Source organism: Haematobia irritans, chromosome 5, assembly GCF_050003625.1.
Source record: "Haematobia irritans isolate KBUSLIRL chromosome 5, ASM5000362v1, whole genome shotgun sequence".
Lineage (NCBI taxonomy): Eukaryota > Metazoa > Arthropoda > Insecta > Diptera > Muscidae > Haematobia > Haematobia irritans.
The window spans coordinates 93052364-93071999 of NC_134401.1; the positions used below are offsets into that span (position 1 = coordinate 93052364).

The 19636-nt window shown below is 35.9% G+C and overlaps 1 protein-coding gene across 1 annotated transcript; it reads left to right on the forward strand.

Annotated features, from left to right (window-relative positions):
- Window positions 1-5495: 5495 nt before the first annotated feature.
- LOC142240675 (uncharacterized) lies at window positions 5496-10792 on the forward strand. Its single transcript, XM_075312378.1, has 2 exons — window positions 5496-5765; window positions 10181-10792. Exons 1-2 carry the CDS (start codon window positions 5556-5558, stop codon window positions 10610-10612), a joined length of 642 nt encoding a protein of 213 aa, XP_075168493.1. The 5' UTR covers window positions 5496-5555; the 3' UTR covers window positions 10613-10792.
- Window positions 10793-19636: the final 8844 nt, after the last annotated feature.

Genomic DNA, 19636 nt, shown 5'->3' on the forward strand with positions numbered 1-19636 from the left:
ACGGCTGATGACAATGAGAATGTGAAAAAAACTTCAGGGAGATATATATTAACTAGAGTTGTAGTAGCATATTTTTATCCATTATTTTATCCACTATATAATATTAATGCACATAAATAAATAATGATTTTCCATAACGTTTTATGTAGAATTTTTAATTTGTATAAATATAGTTTAGAAAACTTGATCGTGAGCTTATACTAATGTCCTTAAAGTTCCAAAAAGTGCAAGAGCTCATCGATTACGTTATAATGGGGTCACATTTTCTTGATATCTTCACTCCAATTATAGATTTGAAATGGTTTATTAGGAATATTCGTTAGGATATTGATTTAAGGAATGCCTCGTATTCTAGGTGGAAGCGTTTTCGAACGATCGAACTACGCGAGGAATATTGTTCCGCCAGGGACCATGTTAAGAAGTTGATAAGGTCAGCCTAGAGAACATGGAAGACCATTTGTGAGACGGGAGTTGGTGAAGGAAGTGGGGGTTGTTCTGTTGATATTGATGTCGATGAGCTGCATAATAAAATGTATAGATGTACCCAACTAATTTCTACAGCTTTGGCTCTTCGCCTAGACAGAAGTAGTAACATGTTTTGCAATGATGCGGTCAAATGCTGTAGGTTGTGAAGGAATAGACCCGAGATTCGCGAGAATTATTCTGCCCTATATACTGCCATATATCACACATCTCTTCAATGGAGTAATCACCACTAGTACCTTTTTTGGAGCTGAAAAGCACTATTTGTTCGGGCTTTCACCTTCGTCAGTCAAATTGGTTTCATCATAACTGTCTAATCGTTTCTGTCAGTATTCTCAAAGTTTCTTACGTCTATCCCGTTGTCTGTATCAAAAAGAGTGCCCAAAGTTCGCTACTACACGGATGCAAAAGACTGTTTTTCATATGTTTGGCTATAAACATTATATGTTTGGAACACAAATTTTTAAACACAATATTTTTGAGTGCAAGCATATAATATTCATAAACTAGCATAACATGTTTGGGACATATATGTTAATATGTTAGAACATATTATGTTTGGGACATAAAATGTTCGTAAATATAATATGCTTGGATGCAAACATATATTAATTTAGAAATAGCCTATAAACATGTATGTGTTTAGTAGCTTGGAGCGTTATTTAACAGGGAGCGATATTGAATTAAGTTGGTGGTTGTTGCTTGTTATTACAAAATTAACATTTTATTTTCCCTTGTGCAATTGATCAGCTACTTCTTTGATCCTTATAAACTGTGTGGTCCGCTGTACGAATCCCCGTCCGGCAAAAGGTAAAATTAAAATAAAAAAATCATAAAATTGAATAATTTCTTCTACAATGTTTGTATTACAGAAAAAGGTGCTAAGAACTAAAAAAATCTCGTGGAAGTGAGAAAGATGTGAGGGAATATACAATTAGGCAGAAACAAAATTTTGAGCATTCAGGTCGAAAACCTATGTTGTTAGCACCTATATTACTTGTTTATTTTCGTAATTCATTATGATTGTAAATATATAAATAAATAAATAAAATTTTGAGCACAATATTGTTTGGGAGAATTTTTTTTAAGCATATAATATTTTTGGGTGCAAAATGCTTCCAAACATATTATATGTTCACATAATAACATATTGTTTTTTGGAAGACAACATTATTGAATTTGGATGCAAAAATACAAAATGTTTGGAACTTACACTACCCAAACATATATTGTTTAGACCAATATGCTTTCAAACATATTATATATTGGAAGAGATCAAACATATAAATGGTTGGGCAATACCCAAAAATGTATATGCTTGAAGCAAAATATGTTTGGGAGTATATGTTACAGAAGCGATTTTTTGTGAGGGTGTAGGTCCACTTTTATTCTTCCTGTATTGTAATGTTACTGCAAATTACGGTCATTTGGGCTACGCAATCTCTCACACCATTTAGAATAAAGTCTCTTCTTCTCTCTCTCTCTCCTTCTCTACTCTATGGATGTGAGCTGTTTGCAAACTGTGACCCAACGAGCAAACGTAAATTAAATATTTTAAAATAATGTGACACGATATGTGTCCGGTTTGAAGCGACGGAATTCTGAATGTCGTTATACCGTGGAGTTGGTATTCATGAAATGCTATCTACTTACAGAAAATAATTTATACACGCACGCCACAATATTCGTATCAGAAGTTGAGCTTTGCCCGATCGAATAGAGGTAGGAAACTTATGCCTATGCTACATCGGAAATTAATATCGCAATGACAAATGAATTACAGACTCTCAGCAATTCGGTAATTTTCAAACACAAACTTCTAAAACTAAATACATGAATACTGATGTATTATTTATATTTATTTATATATTTTCTTTTTACGTTTATTATATATTTTTATACCCTCCACCATAGGATGGGGGTATATTAATATGTCATTCCGTTTGTAACACATCGAAATATTGCTCTAAGACCCCATAAAGTATATATATTCTGGGTCGTGGCGAAATTCTGAGTCGATCTGAGCATGTCCGTCTGTTGAAATCACGCTAACTAGTAGTTGTTATTGATGTAGGTCGGATGGTATTGCAAATGGGCCATATCGGTCCACTTTTACGTATAGCCCCCATATAAACGGACCCCCAAATTTGGCTTGCGATCGCTCTAAGAGAAGCAAATTTCATCCGATCCGGCTGAAATTTGATACATGGTGTTAGTATATGGTCTCTAACAACCATGCAAAAATTGGTCCATATCGGTCCATAATTACATATAGCCCCCATATAAACCGATCCACCGATTTGGCTTGCGGAGCCACTAAGAGAACCAAATTTCATCCGAGCCGGAATTGGTCCATATCGGTCCATGATTATATATAGCCCCCATATAAACCATTCCCCAGATTTGATCTCCGGAGCCTCTTGGAGGATCAAAATTCATCCGATCCGGTTGAAATTTGCAACGTGGTGTTAGTATAAGGCCGCTAATATCCATGCCATAATTGGTCCATATCGCTCTATAGTTATATATAGCCGATCCCCAATCACACAAAAATTGGTCCATATCGGTTCATATTCATGGTTGCCACTCGAGCAAAAATAATCTACCAAAATTTTATTTTTATGGAAAACATTGTCAAAATGTTATTTCTATAGAAAATTTTGTCAAAATTTTATTTCTATAGACAATTTTGTAAAAATTTTATTTTTATAGAAAATTTTGTCAAAATTTTATTTCTATAGAAAATGTTTTCCAAATTTTATTTCTATAGAAAATTTTTTCCAAATTTTACTTCTATAGAAAATGTTGTCAAAATTTTATTTTGTCAAAATTTTATTTCTATAGAAACTTTAAACTTAATTATATACGTATTTAATCGGCCTTTTTTAGTTTAATATATACTACGTATGGACTACCTGGTAATTTAGAAGACGGTGTTAGGAAGTTTTAAGATACCTTGGCAAGTGTTACCGCAACCCAAGTAATTCAATTGTGGAAGACAGTCTTCAGTAGAAGTTTCTACGCAATCCATGGTGGAGGGTACATAAGCTTCGGCCTGGCCGAACTTACGGCCGTATATACTCGTTTAATTTTTATTTTTTATATTTCTTTTGTTTCATTTCTTAAATTTAATTGGTAAACTTAAATTGATATTTTATATATCCTTTTTGAAATTATTTCTATACTTTAATTTATATTTTATATTTGCATTAGTTATATTATATAAAAATTATATGATATATTTTTTTGCTTTAAAACGTTCCGTTTTTTTTTTGTTTTGTTAAATGTCAAACTTTTGTTTTGAATTTGTTTTGCGTTTTCCTTTGTTGAAATTTGTTGTCGTAACTCTATATTTTAATTTGTTTTATATAATTCTATTACATATAAGATTTTAAAAACGTATTATAACATATTCTCTCCCGTACTATAATTATAAGAATTTTGTATTCTTGTTGTGCGGGTATTATTCAAGAAATAAATGTGAATCTAACTAAGATGGTCTTAGGAGAATGGGACCCCAGAACAGATGCCAGATGGAAATAACTGCTAAGCCGATGGATCGAAATTGGATGAAAGGACGGGACTGGGTGTATGTGAAGAAGATCCTGACATCGAGATCATATTCCGATTACCGAACCACAGCACAATTTCACAAATTTCCGGAGGGCAATGAAGGCAATAGCAGACATTACAGTTGGAATTGGAATGCTAAAGTATGATAAAAGAATACTCGGAATACGACTGGATCCGCATCATGTGCTGGACATATCGGAATAAGAGTAAACTTAAAGGCAAATGAACTGGCGATAAATGCTAGGACATATAGGGAAGTGAACTTAGAGAATGCAAAGACAATAGAAGCCGAGGTGGATGAATGGGCACGGGACACACATAATGCGATTTGGATCAATGCAATGGTAGGAAGGAAGCTACCGTGGTACAATGGTTAGCATGCTCGCCCTGCATACACAAGGTTGTGGGTTCGATTCCTGCTTCGACCGAATACCAAAAAGTTTTTCAGCGGTGGATTATCACAAGGTTATCTAAGTTGTTTCACTGCAATGTGGAACGCCGTTCGGACTCGGTTATAAAAAGGAGGTCCCTTGTCATTGAGCTTAACATGTACTCAGCAGTACTCAGTGATAAGAGAGAAGTTCACCACTGTGGTATCATAATGGACTGAATAGTCTTAGTGAGCCTGATACATCGGGCTGCCACCTAAACTAACCTAACCTAACCATGGTTGGAAGGTCGGAGAAAATACTATGGAGTGACCCAGATAAGAAACATACAGGAGAACTTGTCATGAAGGACCGTGAGATAAATGACCTAGAATTGAGAGTACATCTGCGCCGAATGCAGAGGATGGTCTTTTGAGGATAATGACACCTTGGACCACTAAATTTGTTCAATCTCCACTAAAATAGTTAAAAGCGTATGAAACCACGGTTATGCTAGACGTTTCCGTGGTTTACGCCTGACACCAAGCGCTTAAGAAATGAGTTGAGTATGTTGCGATCCCGCAGCAAATCTCTTTTTCATATCCAGTCTTATTCAATTAGTCAAACGGGGTTTTGGGCAATTTTTACCTCTTGGGCAATCAAGACTACCGACCGCCATTTTCGTCTATTGGCCTTCCAGAGCATGGTTCAACAATTTTACCTGTACGAACCAAACGAAACCAAAATGGTAGTTTTAGTATCAGGAACATAAACACTATTCTCTCTTTTATCCGGTCAATTATACCTTTCCTTAAGCCTATACATATTTTATCAGTATTAAACCGATGATGATGTGTATCCAAATAATATTCTATGACATGTCCCAATGTGTTTATCAAACTGATAAGAGAAAATGTTGTCCCACAAAGGACCCGCATTTGGCAAATGCCTTATGTTGGCCTAAATAACCATAAGGTATCGCAACCCAATTCAGGCCTAAGATGCTAACAATTTGTATATAAAAGCACCATACAATATGATAGCAATTTAGTCACAATTTAAATTTTTAAATAAACACTTGCGCAATACATTATCTGGTGATACGAAATTACTACATACGTATTTGTGGATATGAGATCTTTATTTTTAATAGGATATGCACTAATACTGTGCATAGGCCTTAGAGCAAAGTCTGCCTGTAAGGCAGATGATAGTCCTGGATTCTTTTTGAAAATTACCAAAAATGTTCCACGTTTGGGTCGCAGATCGGATAAGGAATTTGAACAAGGATTTTTAAGGAACTATAAAACTATACCGCGTATAGGAAGAAGTTTGGAAAGTGTAAGTAATATGGTAAAAGTTATGTTAAGAACATGGCGAAAAACATAAAAAAAAATTAGGGGATATGATGTTAATGCCAATCATAATCCATGGTGCAAGAGCCACAATATATACGGAAGTTTTGTTTCAAGTTTCTGGCAATTTGAATGAAAAGTGCGATTTCTATTATCCCCTCAAGAAGTTAAATCAAACCCTTACTGAGATAACCCAAGTTGACTCAACTCTTTATGTGTCTAAAATATCCCCAGATTTCCAATTTCAATCAAATCGTATAAAAATATTGGTGTCTACACGGACGAAAAAGACTGTTTTTCATATGTTTGGGTGTAAAAATTATATGCTTAGAACTCACATTTTTTAACACAATATTTTTAAGTGCAAGCATATAATGTTCATAAACTAGCATAATATGTTTTGGATATATATGTTAATATGTTAGAACATATTATGTTTGGGACATAAAATGTTTGTAAATATAATATGCTTAGATGCAAACATATATTAATTTGGAAATAGCCTATAAACATATATGTGTTTAGAAAGAGAGACCTAGAGCGTATGCTGCAAGTAAAATAATGAAAACAAGTATATATGGCCGTAAGTTCGGCCAGGGTGAATCTTATGTACCCTCTACCATGGATAGCGTAGAAACTTCTACGAAAGACTGTCATCCACAAACGAATTAAATCGTTTTCTAAATTGTGAGTTAGTCCATACGTGGTATATATTAGACAAAAAAGGTATGTGTAGGTAAGTCTACAAATAATTACGAATCGATATGGACTTTTGCGCGGTACGTAGGGAGCCAGAATGGAAATATGGGGGTCGCTTATATGGGGGCTATATACAATTATGAACTTGATATGGACCAATTTTTGTGTGATTGGGGATCGATTTATCTGAGGGCTATATAACTATAGACCGATATGGACCTAGTTAGGCATGGTTGTTATCGGACATATACTAGCACAATGTACCAACTTTCAACTGACTCAAGAGGCTCCAAAACCAAATCTCGGGATCGGGACTGATATGGACCACTTTTGACATGGTTGTTAAATATCATATACTACCACCACGTAACAAATTTCAACCAGATCGGATGAATTTTGCTTCTCCAAATGCACCGAAGGTCAAATCTGGGGATCGGTTTATATGGGGGTTATATATAATTATGGACTGATATGAACCAATTCCTGCATGGTTGTTGGATACCATATACAAACATCACGTACCAAGTTTTAACCGAATCGGACGAATTTTGCTCTTCCAAGGGGCTCCGGAGGTCAAATCTGGGGATCGGTTTATATGGGGGCTATATATAATTATTGACCGATTTCGACCAATTTTTGCATGGGTGTTTGAGGCCATATATCAACACCACGTACCAAATATCAACTGAATCAAATGAATTTTGGTCTTCCAAAAGGCTCCGGAGGTCAAATCTGGTGATCGGCTTATATGGGGGCTATATATAATTATGCACCGATGTGGACCAATTTTTGCATGATCATTAGAGACCATATACTAACACCAAGTACCAAATTTCAGCCGGATCGGATGAAATTTGCTTCTCTTAGAAGGTTCGCAAGTCAAATTTGGGGGTCCGTTTATATGGGGACTATATATAATTATGAACCGATGTGGACCAATTTTTGATTGGTTGTTAGAGACCACATACTAACACCATGTACTAAATTTCAAAAGGATCGGATGAAATTTGCTTCTCTTAGAGGGTCCGCAAGCCAAATTTGGGGGTCCATTTATATGGGGGCTATATATAATTATGGACCGATGTGGACCAATTTTTGCATGTTTGTTAGATACCATATACTAACACCACGTACTAAGTTTCAACCGGATCGGATGAATTTTGCTCCTCCAAGAGGCTCCAGAGGTCAAATCTGGGGATCGGTTTATATAAGGGCTATATATAGTTATGGACCAATGTGGACCAATTTTTGCATGTTTGTTAGAGACCATATACTAACACCACGTACCAAATTTCAACCGGATCGGATGAAATTTGATTCTCTTAGAGGCTCCGCAAGCCAAATCTGGGGATCGGTTTATATGGGGGCTATATATAATTATGAACCGATGTGGACCATTTTGTGCATGATTGTTAGAGACTATATATCAACACCATGTTCCAAATTTCAGCCGGATCGGATGAAATTTGCTTCTCTTAAAGGCTCCGCAAGCCAAATCTGGGGATCGGTTTATATGAGGGCTATATATAATTATGGACCAATGTGAACCAATTTTGCTCGGTTGTTAGGTTAGGTGGCAGCCCGAGGTATCAGGCTCAATGGACTATTCAGTCCATTGTGATACCACATTGGTGAACTTCTCTCTTATCACTGAGTGCTGCCCGATTCTATGTTAAGCTCAATGACAAGGGACCTCCTTTTTATAGCCGAGTCCGAACGACGTTCCACATTGCAGTGAAACCACTTAGAGAAGTTTTGTAACCCTCAGAAATGTCACCAGCATTACTGAAGTGGGATAATCCACAGCTGAAAAAATTTTTGGTGTTCGGTCGAAGCAGGAATCGAACCCATGACCTTGTATATGCAAGGTGGGCATGCTAACCATTGCACCACGGTGGCTCCCTATATGTGCCTATATACAGGCTATTCCAATGGTCCACAAAATGGACCGAATCAACACACATTTTTGTGGACTTCAAAGAACTCTAGATTTCCTATTTCAGGGAAGTCGGACTAAAATTGTGGTATCTAAAAGCTTAAGAAGAAACCTGTTCAGATTTCGATATAGCTCTCATATGTATCTTTCGTCCGCTTTGCACTCATATCAACACAGAGGCCAAAGTTTGACTCTGATTTACGTGCATTTTTGCACAGGGAATCGAATTATCACTCTAACATGTCAATTTTGGTTCAAATCGTACAATTAACATTCTAGCTAACAGGTTGGCCGATAAGTACCCGGTCTAACAAAGAAAAACACATTTTTTTTTGTCAAAATTCGTTTTTATTATTCAACATAGTTCCCTTCAGTAGCGATAAAACGATTATAACCACCTTCCAATTTTTTAATACCATTTTGGTAGTACTCCTTCGGTTTTGCCTCAAAATTGGCCTCAGTTTCGGCGATCACCTCTTCATTGCAGCCAATTGTCTTCCCTGCGAGCATCCTTTTGAGGTCTGAGAACAAGAAAAAATCGCTGGGGGCCAGATCTGGTGAATACGGTGGGTGGGGAAGCAATTCGAAGCCCAATTCATGAATTTTCGCCATCGTTCTCAATGACTTGTGACACGGTGCGTTGTCTTGGTGGAACAACACTTTTTTCTTCTTCATATGGGGCCGTTTTGCCGCAATTAAACGCTCCAATAACGCCATATAATAGTCACTGTTGATGATTTTTCCCTTCTCAAGATAAACGATAAAAATTATTCCATGCGCATCCCAAAAAACAGAGGCCATTATTTTACCAGCGGACTTTTGAGTCTTTCCACGCTTCGGAGACGGTTCACCGGTCGCTGTCCATTCAGCCGACTGTCGATTGGACTCAGGAGTGTACCGATGGAGCCATGTTTCATCCATTGTCACATATCGACGGAAAAACTCGGGTGTATTACGAGTTAACAGCTGCAAACACCGCTCAGAATCATCAACACGCGCGGCATCCATTTTGCACAGAACTTCCGCATATCCAAATATTGATGAACACGTTCCTTTATCTTTAGGGCCTCTGCTATCTCGATCAACTTCATTTTACGGTCATTCAAAATCATTTTGTGGATTTTTTTGATGTTTTCGTCGGTAACCACCTCTTTCGGGCGTCTACTGCGTTCACCGTCTTCCGTGCTCATTTCACCACGCTTGTATTATGCATACCAATCAATTATTGGGGCAGAGTCGGAAACTCATTATCAAGCCAAGTTTTTGCTTCCACCTTCAGAAAACAGTATTTTATCAATACACGAAATTCCTTTTTTTCCATTTTTTTCACAATAACAAAAGGTGCTTCACAAAAGACGCTCTATCTCACAAACTAATTGACTTATAGACGTCAAATTTTGACACGAATCATTTGAAGGTTGGTACTATATAAAAATAATATGCATTTAATACTAGCGACGCCATCTATGTGTCAGATCGGGGACTTATCAGCCAACCTGTTATGCATAGCAATTTTGGTTGAAATCGGTTCAGATTTAAATATAGCTCTCCCATATATATATCATTCGCCCGATTTACACTGATATGACCACCGGAGGTCATAATTTCTCTTCGATTTACTTAAAACTTTCCACAGGGAGTAGAATTGCAAATCAGCTCAAATCAATTTTGCTTTCATTTTCAAGTTGAAATTTATCATAAAATGTGTAGAATATTGTTAATGACATTATGTATTTTTCTGTAATATTTCTGTTTATGTTTTTCAGGATCGAAATTTCAGTTCCCTTCTCAATTGGCTGCAGTCTCAATCACCGAGAACCTTCACTAAACGTGTACTCTTGAATCCGCATTTGACCCATATGGCCACGGAGAATGAGTTAAGTGTTGTGCAACCGGTAAATTCGAATACCCTGAGAGAACTCTTGAATAAAAATGCCATTCCTCGGGACAATGTGAAATTTGTTCATTGGAAAGATTTTGATCGAGCCTTACAATTGGATATGGAGTTGTATGCTAAAGTCAGTTCATTGGGTTTGAAACCAGATCAGCTGTTGAAGCAGGATATAGCAGTGGGAAGTTATATACCGTTGATGGAAAATGCCATAGATTCGGATGGTACTGATTTTGCTCTTTACACACGGGATGGAGCTTTCGATGGACCTTATGCCTCAGATTTTCTTCGTTACAATAGTGTATAGGATATGGAAGATGTGAATGTTCTGTGCTTTTTTTTTTTGGATTACGACAAATCGCTTACCTAAAGCGTAAATCGAGTAATGTACTAGTCATTGCTAAGACCATGGATGCAATATGAGATTGTGTTATCAAATCAATGGCAAGGGCAAATATCTATCTAAAATATAAAATAATTTATGCAACTATTCTTGGTATTTTTTTATTTTTCTCTACATTAATCATTAGTAAATGGATTATTCTTAATTTATAACTTAACAGGAGACAAACTTTCTCTCGTGATAAATATCCTTTACTTTGTTAAACTGCTATTTAGTTTGCGGAAACTTCTAGTAGTTTGTTCCTGTGGACAAGTTTTCCAGCAATAAATGGAATGGAAACTTAGGAGTTTTATTTAAAATTCTCTCCTACAAGCGATGTTCATTCTATCTTTGTCGTCCTGATTTTGGCTTAAATCAAGACAAATCTGTAAAAGCAGAATAAAACGATAACTTTTTTTTGGCAAAATTTATTATAACCGAATGACCAAAAGCAACATTTAAGAAGTTGTTTTTCTTTAAAATTAATCATTTAAGAAAAGTAACCGTAAAAAACTGGCTATTTCAGGGTTATAACGCGGTCTTAAATCCAGTCTTTATTTGCAATTGCCCATCAAAACCTCTCATTACCAAATAATCTTGGAGATTACTCCCCTACGGGAAATGGATCAACCCCAGGACCAGCCCCTGGTGTGTTTTGACCAGTCCCAACTCTGGTCAAAATCTATCGAAGGAACCGGTCATGGGTTTGTCATTGAAATTTACACTTTAAGTAGTGACCTAAGGTGTAAATTTATCCCGTCAATGTCAAATGAACTCAATCCAAAAGACAAATCCTGCTCTCTGTGCCTGTCTCTCTTTCTAAACACATATACGAGGGCAGTTCGGAAACTTCTTAGCCTAGCACAAAAAGCGCGGTATAAACAGAAAAAGGTAAGTGTTTTGGAAACCTCCATCTCTGTTATGAACACATGTTAAATTTTGTTTCGATCTGGCAAAACCTTCATATAGAAACAGGTATTCAAAAAGAGGCATCCGCAATTTTTTTACAATGGAAAAATTAGAAATGCGTGCTGTCATTGAATATTTACATAAAAAAAGGTTTATCGGGACAAGAAATTCATAATGATATGGTGAATGTGTTAGGTGAAAGTGCTCCTTCATATGCAACAGTAAAAAATTGGGTTGCTGAATTTAAACGTGGTCGTACAAGCATTGAAGACGAACCAAAAACAGCAACAAAATTGTAGCCAAAGTGCATGATATGGTATTAAATGATCGACGAATAAAAGTGCGTGAAATTGCGAATATCATGGGCATCTCAAATGATCGAGTTCATTTAATTGTACATGAAGAACTACAGATGAAAAAGCTTTCTCAAAAAATTCAGAGTACTATTGCAACCTTTTGGATCAATTAAATGTACGAATTCGAGAAAAACGTCATGGCTTACAACACAATAAAGTAATTTTTCATCAAGACAACGCACCAGCGCACAAGAGTGTTTTAACAATGGCTAAAATCAACGAATTAAAGTACGAGTTGCTTGACCACCCACCTTATTCTCCTGATTTAGCTCCCAGTGACTTTTACTTTTTCCCAAATTTAAAAAATGCCTTGCTGGCAAGCGTTTTACCTCAAATGAAGATGCAATTACAATTGTAGACCACTATTTTGAAAACCTTGAGGTTTTCAAAATAGTGGCGTGTATAGATTGGTATCTGGCGTTTTCTTTTCAATGGCTCTATTAACCATGTTCCTTAATCTATATATGTCCATAAAGCTCGAAAAATAATTGTATAATTAGATATATAATGCATTTGGACGTCAATTGCCTGTTTCGGTATCAGGCTAACATGTAATATAATAAGCAACGATGAGCCCGTCGTAAAACTAGGAAAAACACGACTAATGTACGCGTTAGAATTGTTGTTGTATCCTGGAAACCAGTTTCTGTTAATTGTCATATGTTGTAGTTGACTGTAGAAACAATAAGCATTGTTCGACTGTTCACCACTTAGGTGAATTCTAACAAATTAGCTTTCTAAAAATAAATTTCGTGTTGTTGCATTACTATGTAACAAAACGAAATAAAAATAAGATTAAGGGACTCGTAAGTTATATGAAAAGATGATGTACAGTGGGAGAAAAAATGATTCAATTTGTAAGAGGAAATTTCCCAAATGTTTTCTCCATAAGGAGTTAGCATAAAGGGCCCAAAATTGAGTTATCTCTCCCAGCCAGATCTATACTAAAGGCTGTGGAAAGGTTCATTCGCCCCAACCGAAACATGTACAGTCCTGGCGTGTATAGATTGGTATCTGGCGTTTGCTTTTCAATGGCTCTGTTAACCATGTTCCTTAATCTATATCTGTCCATAAAGCTCGAAAAATAATTGTATAATTAGATATGTTTGTAGATTTCTATGAATTTGTTGAAACAAATTACATGTAGATGGCGACATCTATGCAACTTTCAAATTGCATAGCTGTCGCTAAAATCGCCATTTTTTATACCCTCCACCATTGGATGGTGGTACCACCCATTCCGTTTGTAACACGTCGAAATATTTGTCTAAGACTCCATATACAGTGAGCAAAAACAAAAGTTGTACACGAATTTGAAATAAATTGTAGAAGGGTATGAAAAATATGAAGTACATATATGGAGCCACCGTGGTGCAATGGTTAGCGTGCCCGCCTTGCATACACAAGGTCGTGGGTTCGATTCCTACTTCGACCGAACACCAACACGTTTTTCAGCGGTGGATTATCCCACCTCAGAAATGCTGGTGACATTTCTGAGGGTTTCAAAGCTTCTCTAAGTGGTTTCACTGCAATGTGGAACGCCATTCGGACTCGGCTATAAAAAGGAGGTCCCTTGTCATTGAGCTTAACATGGAATCGGGCAGCACTCAGTGATAAGAGAAAAGTTCACCAATGTGATATCACAATGGACTGAATAGTCGAAGTGAGCCTGATACATCGGGCTGCCACCTAACCTAACCTAAGTACATATATATTTATTATAACTTAAATTAAAGCTCGGATCTCAAGTTTTAATTTAAGTTATAACAATTATATATTTACTTCATGTTTTCAATATAGTTTCACAATGTATATCATATTGGTGTACAACTTTTTTCTTTTGCTGACTATATATTCTGGGTCGTAGTGAAATTCTGAGTCCACACGCAGAGAAGAAACATGATTGTCACAATCATATTCGAAGAGCAAAATAATATGATAGGAGCTATTTTTGCGGCGACCATGTAACATTTTAACCTGCAACCAAGTTGGCTCAGTGAACATGGTTCTAAGAAAAATATAATTGTCCTCATCTAAAATGTTATTATATTGATAAAAAGAATTTTGTTTGAATGAAAAGACAATGGTCACGATTTAAAATGTTATGGTATTCATTAAAATGTTTTGCTCTTAGTTAAAAGAACATGGTCACAACCTAAAATGTTTTGATCTTTATGAAAAAACTTTTTTCATCGTCGAAAAAAGGACGCCACTTGAGAAAAGAAAACACAAAATTAACTTTATTTATTTGTTTTTATTTATTTATAAACTAATTCATTGTTTATTTGTCGTGCAAGCAAACATCACATATTTTTACACACTCTATATTGGCTCTATTTCAATAATAAGTAATCATTCCATATTTGAGTCGTGCAAATGAACAAACGCTGCTGTAACTGCAAATAAAAATAAATTATTCCATATATCAAAATGCAGAACAAAAAACAAATACATTTTCAACTACACTTTCCACGTGCCACTTCTGAATAAATAAATTAATACAAAACACAGTAAATCCGTATTCGCCGTCCATTCCAATTATTCCATATATCAAAATGCAGAACAAAAAACAAATACATTTTCAACTACACTTTCCACGAGCCACTTCTGAATAAATAAATTAATACAAAACACAGTAAATCCGTATTCGCCGTCCATTCCAAGAAACAATCAACACACGACTGACGCGCAAAATGAAAATCGTGTGTACCTGCTCAATGTTTTTATAAAATTCTTTTCGCTGCAAAAAAGTTAAAAAATTAAATGGTCACGAAAAAAATGTAAATGGTCCTTATGGCCATGTAATGGTTCTAGACATGTCTATACTTAACCTATCAAAATACTTTTTTCCCTGTAAAAAAGTAAAAAAAATTGAATGGTCAGGTACATGATTTTCCCGACCATTTAATGGTCTCAAATTCTATCATTTAAATGATAGAACATGTTTGCGGTATTTGAGAACCATTCAAATGCTTATTGCCACCATACATTTTTCTCCTCTCGAAAACTATTTTCACAAAGACAAAATACATGGTTTTCGCGGCAATTACATGCTCTAGATAAGCATTAAATGAATGCGGCAACCATGTCCAAACATGGTTTTTCTGTGCGTGCATCTAGCGATGTCCGCCCGTCCGTCTGTTGAAATCACGCTAACTTCCGAACAAAACAAGTTATCAACTTGAAACTTGGCCCAAGTAGTTGGTATCAATGTAGGTCAGATGGTATTGCAATTGGGTCATATCGGTCCACTTTTACCCATAGCCCCCACACCCTCAAAAAAATCGCTTCTCTAACATATGTTCCAAACATATTTTGCAGGAAGCACATATATTATTGGATACTGCCTAAACATTAATATGTTTGTTTTATGTGAACATATTATATGTTTGGAAGCATTTTGAGCCCAAAAATATTATATGCGTGGAAGAATTTTCTCCCCGAGAAGATTGTGCTCATTCCCTCACATAATTTTCACTTCCACGAAATGTTTTAGTTCTTGGCACCTTTTTCTCTAATACAAATAATGTTGAAGAAATTATTCAATTTTATAATTTTTTTAAATTTTACCTTTCGCCTGGATGGAGAATCGAACCATGCAATTTGTAAGCCAACACACTACCACTGGGCTACGTAGCTGTTATAGTCACCAATAGACAATTATCGTTATAAGTAACATTTATATAGCATAATTTGCAGCGCCCATGAGCCGATGCAAACAAAACATTATTCAACAGAATCATATATTTGTTGGCCACGTGGAGCAGTGGTTAGCATGTCCGCCTTGCATGCAAAGGCTCCTGGGTTCAATCCCTGCTCCGCCCGAACACCAATTTTATTTTTTTTTTATTTTTGTATTTATATTTATATATTATTAAATTTTTGCAATGAAACTTCGAAATGTGTGTCAGTAAAGTTTGACAGTCAGAGAAGAACTGTGCTTGATATAAACGAAATGGACAGAGCTTTTGGATAAAATATTATTTGTTTTTAATGGCAAAAATAACAATTTTGTAACAAAAAAAAAAAACGGGTTTGGTATAAAAGTTTGAAATTTTTGAAGAAATTCAAAAACTCTACCAAAAGAAGAACGTGAAGTCGAGTATAAACATACATAATTTTACAATATACACATACATTTATTTAGGCGTGAACTATTTTTTACTAGCATTTAACACCATTTTAAATGCGTTTAAAATTTATCGTATTTAGAAATACAAATAAATATAAATATTTATTAACGAATACGAGTACTTTTGTACTTAATTTAATTTTTACCTTTAGGGCCGGAATTAAGTTGTCATTATCGCGCTAAAATGGCCATGTTTTCACGTTTCCTGTTCTTTAATAATTCATTTTAAAGCAAATAAACTATTTCAATTGTTGCTTTGGATGCCAATCTTGGACTACTTATTAATAAGAGGAACTAAACTTATTTTTTCTGAAGATCCCTTTGCAATTTTTATACCCTCCACCATAGGATAGGGGTATATTAACTTTGTCATTCCGTTTGTAACACATCGAAATATTGCTCTAAGACCCCATAAAGTATATATTCTGGGTCGTGGTGAAATTCTGAGTCGATCTGAGCATGTCCGTCCGTCCGTCCGTCTATTGAAATCACGCTAACTTCCGAACGAAACAAGCTATCGACTTGAAACTTGGCACAAGTAGTTGTTATTGATGTAGGTCGGATGGTATTGCAAATGGGCCACACCGGTCCACTTTTACGTATAGCCCCGATATAAACGGACCCCCAAATTTGGCTTTTCGATCCTCTAAGAGAAGCAAATTTCATCCGATTCGGCTGTAATTTTGTACATGGTGTTAGCATATGGTCTCTAACAACCATACAAAAATTGGTCCACCTCGGTCCATAATTATATACAGCCCCCATATAAACCGATCCTCCGATTTGGCTTGCGGAGCCCCTAAGAGAAGCAAATTTCATCCGATCCGGCTGAAATTTGGTACATGGTATTGGTATATAGTGTCTAACAACCATGCAAAAATTGGTCCACATCGATCCATAATTATATATAGCCCCCATATAAACCGATCCCCAGATTTGACCTCCGGTGCCTTTTGGAGAAGCAAAATTCATCCGATCTGCTTGAAATTTGGTACGTGGTGAAAGTATATGATACCAAGTAATTCGATTGTGGATGACAGTCTTTCGTAGAAGTTTCTACGCAATCCATGGTGGAGGGTACATAAGATTCGGCCTGGCCGAACTTACGGCCGTATATACTTGTTATATCTTTTCTAACATACTGTTTTTTTTATACCCACCACCATAGAATGGTGACGGGGGTATAATAAGTTTGTCATTCCGTTTGTAACACATCGAAATATCGATTTCCGACTATATAAATTATATATATATCCTTGATCAGGGAGAAATTCTAAGACGATATGACCATATCCGTCTGTCTGTCTGGCTGTCTGCCTGTTGTAATCACGTTACAGTCTTCAATAATTAAGCAATCGTGCTGAAATTTTGCACAAACTCGTCTTTTGTCTGCAGGCAGGTCAAGTTCGAAGATGGGCTATATCGGTCAAGGTTTTGATATAGTCCCCATATAAACCAACCTCCCGATTTGGGGTCTTGGGCTTATAGAAATCGTAGTTTTTATCCAATTTGCCTGAAATTTGATACTCACAAAAAATGGTGAGTATCGGTCCATGTTTTGGCATAGCCCCCATATAGACCGATCTCCCGATTTTACTTCTTGGGCTTCTAGAATCCGTAGTTTTTATCCAATTTGCCTGAAATTGGAAATCTAGAGGTATTTTCGGGTGTGCCGAAAACGGTGAGTATCGGTCCGTATTTTAGTATAGCCCCCATAAGATCGATTTCCCGATTTAACTCCTTAGGTTACTAGAAACCGTAGTTTTTATCCGATTTGCCTGAAATTGTAAATATTCTGGTATTTAAGGCTCACAAAAACGTGTATCGGATTAAGTTTTTATCTGTCCATTTGGTAATGCCTCCATATAGACCGATTTCACTTCTTGAGAGTATAGAAGGCGCACTGCTCATGAAAATTGCTTGAAACTCAATGCAAAATTTCCAGATTTTATTTCTCGGATGAAAATCTACAGATTTAGGATTTCAAATCAAGACGTTATTTTATAGTTTTCTTGTACACTTACAAGAGATGTTAATGATTTCTCTAAAACTCAAACAAAAATGGTTCTTATAAATCCAGAATCTGATATAGTCTTCATAGTTAAAATCTTTAAATTTATCTTCGTGAAGTGTACTGGTTGAACTCCTCTGCTTGATCTGTCCTCAAACCCTCTGAAATTTCAAAGGAAACCCTAATATTTGATTCATGGTGGTGGGTATTTAAAATTCGGCCCGGCCGAACTTACTGCTGTATATACTTGTTTAATTTCCTTTCTTGCTAAATATTTTGACTTACTCGTCGTACGTTCCGATTTCTTTTGACGGACCAACAAAAAAATTGTGCCTATAATGCCAAAATGATAAACAAAACACATGTCCACAAATACATTGATTCTCTCGCTGTGTTATGTTGATATCTTTCGTCCGGGTTCTTTCTCTATACTCTCTCTGTCGCTCCCTGAATAAAATATCACAACATATACATGTTTACACATATTATTTTTATGAAACATTTTTGTCCTAAACATAATATATTCTAACATACTAACATATGTGTCCCAAACATTTAATGTTAGTTTAGGAACATTACATTTTTGCACTTAAATATATAAATATATGTTTAAAAATTGTGCCCGAAACACATTTTGTTTATACCGCAACATATGAAAAACATATTTTTCTAACAGTGCATACAAACGGACCCCCAGATTTGGCTTGCGGAGCTTCTTAGTATGTGGTCTCTACAATTCATGCAAAAATTGGTCCATATCGGTCCATAATTATATATAACCCCCATATAAAGCGAACCCAGCTTTGACCTCCGGAGCCTATTGGAGGAGCAAATTTCATCAGATTCGATTAAATTTGTTACGTAGTGTAAGTATATGGCCCCTAACATTCATGCAAAAATTGGTCCGTATCCCCAGATTTGAATTCAAGAATCTCTTGGAGGAGCCTTTAACGACCATGCATATATTGGTTAATAATTATGTATAGCCCCCATATAAACCGCGCAAATTTCATATATTTCACTAAATCCGATTTAATTCTGTTTATGGAGCACGGGAGCACAATATATTTGGAGAAGAGCTGAGAGTATTTAAAAGGAGGTGCAAAGCAAAAACAGGACCACAATCTCGAAAGATATTTAGAGTGGAACTTTTCACTCCAGATGGTTTTATGATCGCGAAGTGTAGATTGGACAATAGAATGAGAGGAATAAATGGAAACAAAATATTGTGATTTTGTAAACAATTTTGGATTTTATTTTCTTAGGATTGTCGATCTTACCAGTACGATAGTTACAGCAGAACAACGAGGTATTCCTTTTTAGGATATTATGGCGGAAGTTGTATCTCGGTATGATAGTTTGTCGATAATTTCGTTAAAAAATATTAAATGTCATTGACGTACTAATAATCGATTGGGGATTTTAGAACGTGTTTTTGGGAATTAATATATCTGGGACAATAAATTATTTACGATTATTATTCAATCCAATTTATGTTAGTTTACCGATATTGGCATAAACATTTCCGCCGGCCTTGCAGT